Genomic DNA, 12757 nt, shown 5'->3' on the forward strand with positions numbered 1-12757 from the left:
GATGTATAGACTTTGCTTCAACAGCTATATTTTCAGAATAGATATTGGGGGACTCAGAGTTCATATCCCCACATTGTTTCAGTAGGGGTTAGTTTCAACTTGGTGTGATTGAAAACCTTAAATAACACTGGCTTAAACAGGAAAGAAGTCTAGTCATATAAAAGTCTGGAGGAAGGCAATCCAAGACTAGCATGGTAGCTCTTCTTTATGAAATGTTCCTAGATCCACTCCTCTGTCACCTTTATGTTATCTGTGGTGTGTGCCTTCCATTTCTAAAGTCTTGTTGTTCAACATGGCTGCTCAAGCTACAGCCAGGAATGGTTACGTAATTTGTAGAGACTGGTGAGAAATGAAAATGCAGGGTCCCTTGTTCAAAAGAGTATTTAGAATTTCCAGGCAGCCACAGCAAAGCATTAAACCATATGTGGCATCCCTCTGAGTGCAGGACACTGTGCGGCTGCATAGGTCACACACCCATGGAGCCAGACCTGCCTTTTCGGCCAGAAAGAAGAAAGGAACAGTGATCGTTGTGGCGGCAACATGCAGCCACAGGTCACATCTTGCAGAGCACCTTCTATAGAAACAAAGGAAAAATATGTTCTGTAATATTGTTTTTGCCTGTCCAGCATCCATCCCCCTCCCTTTGATAACACTATCTCTTCCATTTATCTATCACTGCAAAACAACTTATCCTAAAACTTAGTGGCATAAAATAACCAAAATAACAGCTCATGGATTCTGTCAGTTAGTAATTTGGCAAGGGTATGGGGGATATAACTCGTCTCTGCTCCATGAGTTCTGGGATCTCAGCTGGGAAGAGTCTAATAGCTGTGGCTGGAGGATCCACTTCCAAGATGGCTTCTTCCCTGCCATGGCTGGCACCTGGGCCAGGATGGCTACAGGTCACACTCAGCTATGACTATTTATTGATGGACCACTAAGATGGCAGTCTCAGGCTAGAAGGATATATTAGTTTCCCAGGACTGTCATAACGAAGTGCCATAAACTGGCTTGTTTAAATAACAGGTATTTGTTATCTCACAGTTCTAGAGGTTAAAAGTCTGATATCAAAGTGTTGGCAAGGCCATGTTCCCTCCAAAGACTCTAGGGGAGGATCTTTGTTTGCCACTTTCCACTTGTGGTAACCCCAGGTATTCCTAGGCTTGTTGATATATCTATCCAATCTCTGTTCCTGTCTTAGCATAGTATTCTCCCTATGTCCTGTCATGTATTCTCCTTTCCTTCTGTGTATCTGTGTCCAAATTTCCCTCTTCTCATAAGGACACCAGTCATATTCAATTAGGGCCCACCCTACACCAGTATAACTTCATCTTAACTTAGCTAGTCACAGTTGCAATGACCCTATATTTAAATAAGTTCACATTCAAGCTACTGGGGGTTAAGACTTGAACTATCTTTTTAGGAGGACTCGATTTAACTCATAACAAAAGACTTCTTACTTGATGACTCAGACCCTAAGAGTAGCAAGTGCCCCCTCCCCTCAATAAGGCAGTATCAGCATCTTCAACCTGAGTCTTGGCTTCTCACCTTCCTCCCTGAACATCATGAGCTTCAGCACACACTCCATCTTCTCCACAAGCTATTGGACCATGGGCTCTGTGCAGTCACCCCGCTACCATGTCCCACCAGCCAGCAGCGTGGCCAGCGTCTATGCAGGTGCCAGGGGCTCCTGGATCTCTGTGTCCTACTCCACCAGTGTGCAGGGAAGCTGGGGATCTGGGGTCCTGGCCACAGGTATGGCTAGTATTCTGGTGGGCCATAGAGGGCATCCAGAGTGAGAAGGAGACTATGCAATGCCTGAATGACTGCCTGGTCTCCTACCTGGAGAGGGTGAGAAGTCTGGAGGCTGATAATTGGAGACTGGAGAGCAAAATCCAGGAACACTTAGAGAAGAAGGGAACCCAGGTCAGAGACTGGGGGCATTATTTCAAGACCATCGAGGACCTGAGGGCTCAGATCTTTGCAAATTCTGTGGACAATGCCCACATCGTTCCGAAGATTGACAAAGCCCATTTTGCTGCTGACGACTTCAGAGTCAAGTATGAGATGGAGCTGGCCATGTGCCAGTCTGTGGAGAATGACATCAATGGGGTCCAAAAGGTCATTGATGACACCAATATTACTCGGCTGCAGCTGGAGACAGAGATAGAGGTTGTCAAGGAGGAGCTGCTCTTCATGAAGAAAAACCATGAGGAGGAAGTAAATGGTCTACAAAACCAGACTGCCAATACTGTGTTGACTGTGGGGTTGGATGCCCCCCAAATCTCAGGACCTAGGCAAAATCATGGCAGACATCTGGGCCCAGTATGACAAGCTGGCTTGGAAGAACCAAGAGGAGCTGGACAAGTACTGGTCCCATCAGATTGAACAGAGCACCACAGTGGTCACCTCGCAGACCACTGCTGAGACATTCATGGAGCTGAGACATACAGTCCAGTCATTGGAGATTGACCTGGACTCAATGAGGAATCTGAAGGCCAGTTTGGAGAACAGCCTGAGAGAGGGGCAGACATGCTATGCCATGCAGGTGGAACAACTCAATGGGATCCTGCTGCACCTGGGGTCAGAGCTGGCCCAGACCTGGGCAGAGGGGCAGAGCTAGGCCCAGGAGTATGAGGCCCTGCTGAGCATCAAGGTCAAGCAGGAGGCTCAGATGGCCACCTACTGCAGCCTACTGGAAGAAGGGGAGGACTTCAATCTTATTGATGCCCTGGACAAGAGCCCCTCCTTACAAACCATCCAAAAGACCACAACCCGCAGGATTGTTGATGGTAGAGTCGTGTCTGAGGTCAACGACACCAAAGTTTTGAAGTATTAAAGGCAGCAGAAGTGGGGCACCCCTTGGCAGGGCAGGAGGCTAATAAAAAGTTCATTGAAAGAAAAAAAAAAAACAAGGCTTTTTGTTATCCAGCTTTGGAAGTCAGAGTGTCACTTCTGCTATTGGTTGGAATAGTCAGAAGCCCATCCATCAGGGGCAGGTGTCTTAGTCAGCTCAGGCTGCCATAACAAAATACCACAGACTGGGTGGTTTAAACAACAAACATTTGTTTTCTCACAATTCTGGAGGCTGAAATTCAAGATCAAGGTGCTAGCAAATTAGGTTCCTGGCAAGGCCTCTCTTCCTGGCTTATAGGTGGCTGCTTTCTTGCAGTGTCCTCATGCAATCTTTCCTCTGTCCATGCAGAGAGTTCTCTGCTGTCTCTTCCTTGTCTTATAAGAGATCAGTCCTATAGAATTAGGGCCCCACCCACATGACCTCATTTAACCTTAATTGTCTCCCCAGAAGCCCCATCTTCAAATATAGTCACATTTGGAGTTAAGCTTTCAACTTATGAATTTGGCAGTGGCGGGGTGGGGTGGGGACAGGACACATCAGCTATGGACAGCTATACCAGAAGGTTCACCAATTAGCATTTAAACCTGTTAGAAATTAGTTTCATTGATAAAACTAGTAATATTCAAGACATGGGGATTGGTTAGAAATATTGTACCAGCGCCTCTGCCATTGCCTGAGTGGGGTCTATGAATCTGTTGAACCCTGGAGCCGAACACCCTTGACTGTGGCATTCCTGGCCATGGACTTTGTTTACTCCTGTGGCCTGCTGCCTAACAGAGGACATTGTACCTGTTCTAATCTGAGGGGTGGTTGAATCCTGCCACTTAAATATTGTCACTTTTATACTCAGTGTACCTTTTAGCCAAGGTACTTGTTGGCATGCCTAAGGGCCAAGACCTGGCAGTTTACTGAGTTACAAGAGCAGATTGCATAACTGGTTTTTGTGCCTGCTTGTCATAACTGTTTTTATCTTTGAATTCCAATTCAGTTGGAGGCTGGCTATGATTTCTTAAAAATGATTCTTAACAGAACACCTGGTACTGAGGTTGTGAGAAATGGGACTTTAGTAACCTTTATTTTGCTTTAGACCAGGGCTCTTAACCTGAAGTTCAAGTATAGAATTCACAGGGTCTGTGAATTTTATGGGGAAAAATTTGACATCTCCATTTTTTCACTAGCCTCTGACTAAAATTTAGTATTTCCTTCAATTACAAACATAGGCAAGAAACCTCAGTAGTATTAGCAGTAGCTTCAACTTTGTCACCAGTTGAAGTCACATTCCCATTGTTGTGGGTATCTTGAAATATCACATATGCTCATTTACACAAATGATGGGTGTTTTAGATCTACCACAGGATCTTATTACTTAGTGATTTAAAAAGCACAAGAATATCTATATCACAATTTTAAAAATAATTTGATGATGATTTCAGCATTGTTGGTTTCCCTTATAAGCCAATGTATTTAATTTATGGTTAAGGACCCCTGTTCTGGAAGCTCCTGGTGTTCACTAGATAACCTCAATACACAATGTACACTCAAGGCTAGGCTTGTCATTAAAATGGCAGTGGTTGGAAACCTGTGTTTCAAATTGTCTCTTGTTATTTTCTTGGAGGCGACTTCATCTCAGATCTGATTGGATTATGGTTGTTTTGGCCTCGTGATGTGGCTGACAAAGAGCTCATACTGTGGAAGAAACATCTGCTCTGTCTCCATCTTGTTCGGGCGTGCTTGTGTTATTAGTATTATTTTTAACACGTGGTTTCTTTGCAGGAATCTTTTAAGGCTTATGGCTCACTTGGGAGTTAAGTTAAAACTAGGTCACATGATCAGTAAATCCACATCCCTAGGCATCTGTAAGCTGCAATGTGTCACCAATTGCTGACAGTGGAGGAGGGAGCAGGATTCTTGCTCTCTTGAAATCACATGAGTGCTACGGTGACCACAACTCACATGTGTACTGGCCAGGTAAGGGCATTCACAGGTGGCAATCTGCATGGTAAACTGAGAGACTAGTCACATTGACTTTAATCTACAAATAAAAAGGAAATTAATTTTCATTAATATTTACATTATGACTTTATATATATGTTTTATCCTAAAACAATGAGAAAAATTGAAGTTGTAAAATTGTCAACACACCCCGGTGGAGTGTTGGAGATCACAACTCTATAGCATAAGCCTTCAGTATTAGCATTTTTTGGTAATCAAATGATATAAAAACTTAAAGTGGCATTTACTAAAGCCCCTAAGTCATATTCGCCCATGCAATCATTTTGTTCATTCACTCATTGATTCATTCATTCAACAAGTATTTATTAAGAACTGGTTCATGTTAGATTCTGCTAGGTACCCAGATTGAAAGATGAATAATCTACATTTTCCACCCTCTCTGACCACAGTTCATGGGAACAAGGGCAATGAATAGTCCTGGGACACGGGGAGAAAGGTGGCTATGTAGGCGGAGAGGGGGTAAGGACATAAAGGTAAGGAGGGCTGCTGGCTTGTCTGGAAATGACCCTTGGTCTGGATAGAGGAGATATGATGAGGTGAGATAAGGAAGTTGGAGCTCACAGTGGGGACTGAGGCAGTTTATCATTGCTGGTGGGCGTGTGGATGAGTAACAGGCAGAAGTGTGGGGGACAAACCCTGGGCCACAGGGTCTTGTGCTCCTTTGGATGACTTCTGATTATATCATGGAACAATGGAATGAATTTTTTGGATGCAGTTTTGGGGTATTTTTGGGCCACAGGTAGGACTTGTTATTTATTTCAACCTGTTGAGATATTTACCTATCCTGGTCAGTCCTACATTTTATGCTGTGAAAGTTGTAGAATGAGCAAATCACTTAAAGGTAGCCAATTCCACTGATGGGAAATACGTCAGGTGACAGACACTTATCTGCACTGCAATCCTGAGGTGGGGGTAAGGAGGGGACAGTTGAATCACACTTGCTCTCCATTTTGGTGTCATTTTGACTTTAAATAAGCCATTGAAAGAAATACTACATAAGTGAAAATCTCTGGCCACAAAACCTGCCATGCCATACTCCAAGGCAACAGCAAAATATGTTCCTATAAACAAGGAAATGGAATCTGTGTCATCTAATTATACCCCAGCAAGTTCTTGTTCAATAAAACAATGAACCTTGCCAATCACCAGTTTCCTTTTCATAACAGCGCCTGGACCCAGACATTTGGAATTTCACACTGGAGAGATTTTGAGATCATTTGATGATAGAGAGTTTGAACTTTGATAATTCCTTTCCCTTTTCAGTATGATAAAATTGGCCTAGATATTTTTGCCTTCCCAAGTATGCACGGGGATGTGGCTGCTGGTGGAGGAAGGCAGAGGTGGGAGGCAGGTCTTTTCATCTTTGCATGGAAAATAGGAATTCAGGCCAGTCTGCAGTTAGTTTTATTGTCACCTTCTGGCTGCCTCTGGTTTAAGAAGGTTGCTGCAGCCCAAACTCTTTCAATTTACTAAACTTCTCACAATGTCCAAATACCACAATGCCCTCATCCTAGCCATAGCTCATCAGGGGGCTTTTGACCAGCTCCTATCTAGGCCAGTTACTTCTTGTGCTTGGGTCTCAGCTGTCACCCTGGAGTCACCTTACCTCATCATGGAGATTCACTCTGATTCTCTCTTGGATGGTATCTCTCGTTCCCTGGATTCCATGTTTTCCTCTTTCTGATTTTTTTTCCAACATTTTAGTGGATCATCTTCTCTAGTTGCTTCCTGAGAAAGGATGCATGGACAAACATTTTTTGTGACTGTGGATGTCAGAAAAGTAATTTTCTCTGCTTACACTTTACTGATAGTTTGGTTGGATATAGAATTCTAAGTTGGACCATTTTCCTTTAGAATTTTGAAAGGCATTTTTCCATTTTCTCCCAAATTCCAATATTGCTATTGAGAAGTCCAATAGCAATATTGCTAATCAGAAGCCATTCTGATTCTCAGTTTGTGTACATAGTATATATATTTTCTCTTTAGAAGCTCTCAAGGTCTCAGGTGTCCTGAAAGTTCATAATGATATATATGGTATATATCATATTTATCTGGATCTATTTTCATCTACTGTATTAGGTACTCCAATGGTCCTTTCATACTATAAACTTGTGTCTTTTAGGTATGGAAAATTTAGTTGAATTTATTTCTTTGATATTTTCTCCCCTCTGTCTCTGCTCTCTTTCTAAAACTCCTTTTATTTAGACTATTGAACTAACTACTAATTATTTTTTCTATTTCTCTACTCCTTTTTTTATTTTCTGGAAAACATTCCCAACTTTATAGTCCTACCCTTCTATTTAATTTTTCATTTCTGCTCTCATATTTTAAATTTCCAATAACTCAATTATTATCCCCTGAAATTTTAAAACATTCACTGAGTGCTTCTCTTTAATGCTATTAAAATAATGTTTTTTCTGGGACATTTTTGATAGGAGGCATGCACATGCGCATGCATGTGTGTGTATGTGAAGCATACATTCTCAGAATGCTCTCTGTTTCCTTCAGTTTGTTTCATCTGTTTGTTTTGGGTTTGGTCATTCATGTTACAGGTTTTCCTTAGATGTCTGATGATCACCTGTTATGTGTCTACATTGATAACAGGGCACTAATAAGCTGAGGGGACCCTCTATGTGTGAGGATGTAGCTTGCCAATCACAAGCTTTACTCTAGAGCAATAATTTTCAAAGTATGGTCTCTGGACCAGCAATAGCAGCAGCCTCACCTGGGAACCTTTAAGAAATGTACATTCTTAGGCCCCACCTCAGAGTTCTTGAATTTGGAGCCCTGGCAGTCTGTGTTTTAACAAACCCTCCTTGAGATTCTCATGCAGGCTAAAATTTGAGAACCAGTGCTGTATGGTGATCTGGCTAGGCCTTTTAATTGGGAAATCTCTGATATCAGTATTCCATCTCCTTCTTAGAGGGTCTAAGCCTGAATGTCAAGGTTATAGGAGTTAAGTGGGCAGGAGAACTTGGTTGTGGACATAATATTCCTAAGAAAACTTACACCCAATCTCCCTGTTTTCAACTTGGGCGTCCTACTTTCAATGATGCTTGGTATCTCTATCCAAAGACCCTCCCCTCTCTTTTTTTAACCCTCTCCAGATAACAGAAGTCCAGTCTTCTGTGTGGAATAGGGGGAAGGGAGGTGAGGGACAGTCACTTACGTGTACAGAGTAACAGAAAGCATCCAGATATCTGACTGCTTCTTACATGGACTTTTAATTTATCCTCCTGTTTTTAGTCTGTTTCACCTCCCCTTTCAGAAGCGCCTGGTGTTACCACTTCTGAGTTGTTGGAGGAGGGAGAGGTTCTGCAGAGCAATTCAGTTAACTCCTCAGCTTTGCTGTTGCCAATTTAAGATTCAGCTTTCTCAGCCCTGCTAGAAGTTAGTCACCAAACAACCTTTTGTTTTCCAGCTTCCAAAACTCTTGGCTATTTTCTCCTTTCCCATTTTCTATATATTTGTAGGTGAATGCCCTTTGAAAATCCCTTTACTATCATTTTCATGAAGTTTTGGAATGAAGCAGAGGCATAAATGCATGTGTTCAATCCTCCATTTTAAGAAGACATACCATTACTCTCTAAAAGTGTTTGGGGATGAGGGACTACAAACCATCAGTAAGATGATAGAATTTCCAAAATTGCTCACGGCTGCTACCAGAATCCATGCCAGGCTTGGGAATCTGGCTTTGTTTTGGCATCTCTGGGCTCCCTGGGTGAAAAGGAAAGGGGATCCAGGGCCTACTGTCATTCTGGCAAAGTAACCCCCTGAAAATATGGCTTCCATTCCCCCACTCAGGAGCCAACCATGGCTCCCCACTCCTTACTGCCTGCACTCTTCATCCCTCAAGAGAGGCATTCAAGGCTTGCCTTAATTATGCTTCATTTAGCTTGTCCGGCATAGCTCTCTGCCCTCCCCTCCATTCCTCTGACTACAGACACCAGTGTTCCTGCCCCCTGTCTGTTCCTTCTTGCCTTGAAGAACCCCTGTGCAAATTCTGCCATCCCTCCAAGCCTAGCTGAGGTGCTCCTCTCCCTTTATGCAGCCTGTTGCATGTTTCAATTTCGCTCTCTTCTTTGACTTCACCCCCTTGTGATCATCACACAAGGTAGACCTATGGTGTCAACTCCACAAGGTCACTCTGACCCATCTCCTGGGCTTCCTACAGGTCCCAGCATCATGCTGGGGGCACTGTGGGTGTTAAATATATTTTTTTATTAATTGGTGAAGACAGACTGTGCTAAATAATTTCTTATATTCTTCATTATTAATTTATATGAATATATTATTTGTTAATATATTAATACATATGACACATAACATATATATTAATATATATTAAAAAGTGACAAGCAATAGCTTAGTCCTTAATTTCTCTTTCCTAATGGTTTTTTTCTTTGTACAATCTTGCCCTACAAATCTTAAGAAAAGGTAAGAGATTTTGTTATAGTTCATTAACAGTTTTGTATAATAGAATTTTTACTTGACAGGTTTTTTCTTAAACACATTAAAAATACATTGCACAAACTATGTTTCAACAATTTTTTCAGAAATAAAAATGAATCCACCAATAGTCCTATCATTTTAATGCATTAAACAGTTTGTTTTTCTATGTTTCCTTTCAATGTCCTTCTAATCCACTATTTAAAAAAACTGAGGTAAAATTTCTATAATGTGAAATTAACCATATTTTAAATTATTGTTATTCTGTTACAGTTGTCCCAATTTTCCCCCTTTACCCTTCTCTGCCCAGCCCTCCCCCCAATCCCAAAGTCAATCCCCACACCATTGTCCATGGCCATGGGTGATTCGTGCAAACTCTTTGACTGGTCCCCTCCTTTCCTCTCTTATCCCCCTCTCCCCTCCCCTCTGGCAGCTGTCAGTTTGTTCCATGTTTCCATGCCTGTGGTTCTATTTTGTTCATTAGTTTCTTTTGTTCATTAGAAATTAACCATTTTAAAGTGAGTAATTTGGTGGCATTTAGTAGTACATTCACTATGTTGTACAACTGTCATTTCTGTCTCGTTTCACAGCACTTTCATTATCCCTAAATAAAACCCTGCACCCATTATGCAGATACTTCCTATTTTCTTTTCTTCCCAGCCCCTGGCAATCACCAGAGGCAGAAAAAGGCTTTCAAAGACCCAGGGACTCCCTGCTGATGGCTCTAGGTGCCTGGTAGGGAAAGAAAGTGTTTTATTTGGCTTTGTTTTGTTTACAGAGCCTCCTCTCCCAGCCCCCATCACCTTTACAGCATCACTTGAAGCAACAAAGCAGCTTAATTATGCTGCCTTTGAAAACTTTGAACCAGGCAAGCTTGGTTCCCTGTGTTAAAAATCCTTTCCCTCCTTTAAGAGCTGAAGGGAGCTTCCTTACTCAGCCAGGTTTTAAACTCCTCACACCAAGCATGGAAAATTCTATAAATACCAATGCAAACCTAGAGTTTAACCTTTAATTATTCTAGCCTCCAGATCCACCTCACGATTCCACCATTTTCTTTCTGCACATATGCCCTCTTTAAACTCTGTCCAGAGCTTGATCACAATTAATAAGAAAAATCGCCTTGGAAAGACTTTCAGAGCCACCTGAAAATGAATAGGAATCATAAAAGTGGGTGTAATCCTCTGAGAAAAGCTCATCTGGATTGACGCTGGAGGCTTGCATAGGCTTGATTGTCTGAAATGACTACAATACCCCCAAGGCAGTTAAAGCCTATATATTGACCTGGCTCCATTTTCTTCCTGGTGGTCTCCTGGAAGCATTTGTTCTGAACACCTCTGTTCTTGTCATCTACTGCTACATAATAAACCACCCCCAAAATGGGTAGTGTGAAACAACAGTCATTTATTTTGCTCACAAACCTCCAGTCTGGGCAAAGCCAGTGAGGACAGCTTGTCTCTGCTCCACACAGCCTCCCCTGGGTGGGGGGTGGGGTGCAAAGAATAAGGTGTGACTTGACAGCTGGGGACTGGAATCATCCAAAGGGTCTCTCACTCACAGATTTGCTGGGACCTCATCTGGGGCTGACTGGCCTCTCCATGTGGCTTCTTGGCTTTCTCACACCATGGTGGCTGGGTTCTAAGAGTGTGCATCCTCAGGAGACAAGGTAGAACTGCATAGTGTTTTTGTGACCTAGCTATGAAGTCACAGCTTAGCTTTTGGTGTCTTCTAATGGTTGGGGTAGATAGGAAGTCCTGATCAGGTCCAAGAGAAGAGGACATAGATCCCACCACTGAAAATGTCATCGTCATAAGAGTGTCATTGTCAGGTTGAAGGAAAGCCTGTGGAGTGGGAGATATTGTGATGGCCATATGCATTTGTTCAGGCTGCCATAACAATACCACAGACTGGGTGGCTTAAACAACTTAAATTTATTTGCTCACAGTTGTGGAGGCTGGAAGTCCAGGATCAAGGTATCAGCAAAGTTGATTTCTCCTGAGGCTTCTCTCTTCTGTGCCCTCACATGGCCTTTCCTCTGTGTGCACACATCCCTGGAGTCTCCTCTTTTTATAAGGACACTAGTTCTATTGGATTAGGTTCCACCCTTATGACCTCATTTAACCTTACTTACCTGTTAAAGGTCCCATCTCCTAATATAGTCACACTGGGGTTAGTGCTTTAACTTGTGAATTTTGGGGGGACACAATTCAGTCCATAGCAGTGGCCATCTTAGAAAAGTACCATATACCACAGGCTCTTAACTGTTTTCCTCTCTTTCTGCCTCTCAAGCTGAAATCATCCTTCTCAGGTGATAAGTAGGTCAAAAGGGCAGTGTTGAATTTGAACTTCAGGTAAGGTTTGCAAGATGCTGCCCCACAAAGGTCTTTCCCTCCATGAGCTGAGTCCACCAGCTAAGCCTGGGGCACAAAAATATTTGAGGACAACCAGCATAATAGCAGTGGCCATCTGCAAGCCAAGGACAAAGAAAAGCAGCTGCCACTCCTCTCTGGTCATCCTGGTTTGATGCAATGAAAGACAGAAGGTGTTAGAAAGTATGGCTCATTCCTTTCTCTCCTGCTATACTTGCAGCACTGCTTCCTGACTGCTGGCCCTGCTGAGCCACAGCCATACCACCAGACACAGATACATCTTCTGTGGGCTTTGCCCCAGGCTCTCAATGACCCCACACTGACAGCTAGACGTGCCTGCCAGCAGGAGGACGGCCTAGTGACTCTTTTCTGACCTTCCAGCTTTCCCTCCGGACCTTTCCTTTCCTGGACTCTTCCACAGTTGGGTCAAGTCTTGCTCCATTATCAAGCCTTTACTTCATAATCCACATTATGGTCTGAGTCCCTTACTGGTCTGACCCTCCTCATCTTCCCTGTCCCAGTCTCTTCACAGTAATGCTAGGATCTGGGTGGCTTCCTATGAATTTAATGAGAATTATTTATAATGGAGACCTCAGGGCTAACCAGGGTTCCCACCTCCCTGAGGCCTAGCCAATGTCCTTGAGACAGAACACACGCACACACGTAACACTAAGCAACAATACTTGAAGACAAATTCGGTCAGCATTGTAGTGGAGATAGAAACAATGTAGCTCAGGGGTTCGAGGGACCATTTTCTGTAGTGGAGGCAGTAGTCAGGATTATTTGACACTTTATCATTTAATCAGAGTTGGACATAAACTCTGGCTGCTCAGTGACTGTGCCCAGAGCAAGGTTTGTGCAGTAGAGGGAGGGGAAACCAAAAGGTTCAGAACAGAGTTTCTGGTTGAGAGTGGAGTGCATCTCCTTGTCTCCACTCCCTGAATGGTGGTGTTGGAGTTAGTTTAGGGCAGCAGAGGTGTGTGCCCTTTCAAGACTGTGTGAAGCTGGGAGGAGCCTTTGCTCCTCTGTGAGGGCCCCAGGCACCCTTTCTACCACAGTGCGCTTCAGCTCC

The 12757-nt window shown here is 43.1% G+C and overlaps 1 protein-coding gene across 1 annotated transcript; it reads left to right on the top strand.

Moving 5' to 3' along the window:
* The first annotated feature begins 1535 nt into the window (after window positions 1-1535).
* On the top strand, window positions 1536-2897 carry LOC114505268 (keratin, type I cytoskeletal 18-like). The gene is given in 3 exon segments (XM_036017187.1): window positions 1536-1778; window positions 1780-2277; window positions 2279-2897. Coding segments are annotated over 3 exon segments (1272 nt in total). The 5' UTR covers window positions 1536-1565; the 3' UTR covers window positions 2840-2897.
* Window positions 2898-12757: the final 9860 nt, after the last annotated feature.

The sequence above is a fragment of the Phyllostomus discolor genome, chromosome X (assembly GCF_004126475.2).
Source record: "Phyllostomus discolor isolate MPI-MPIP mPhyDis1 chromosome X, mPhyDis1.pri.v3, whole genome shotgun sequence".
Taxonomy (NCBI): domain Eukaryota; kingdom Metazoa; phylum Chordata; class Mammalia; order Chiroptera; family Phyllostomidae; genus Phyllostomus; species Phyllostomus discolor.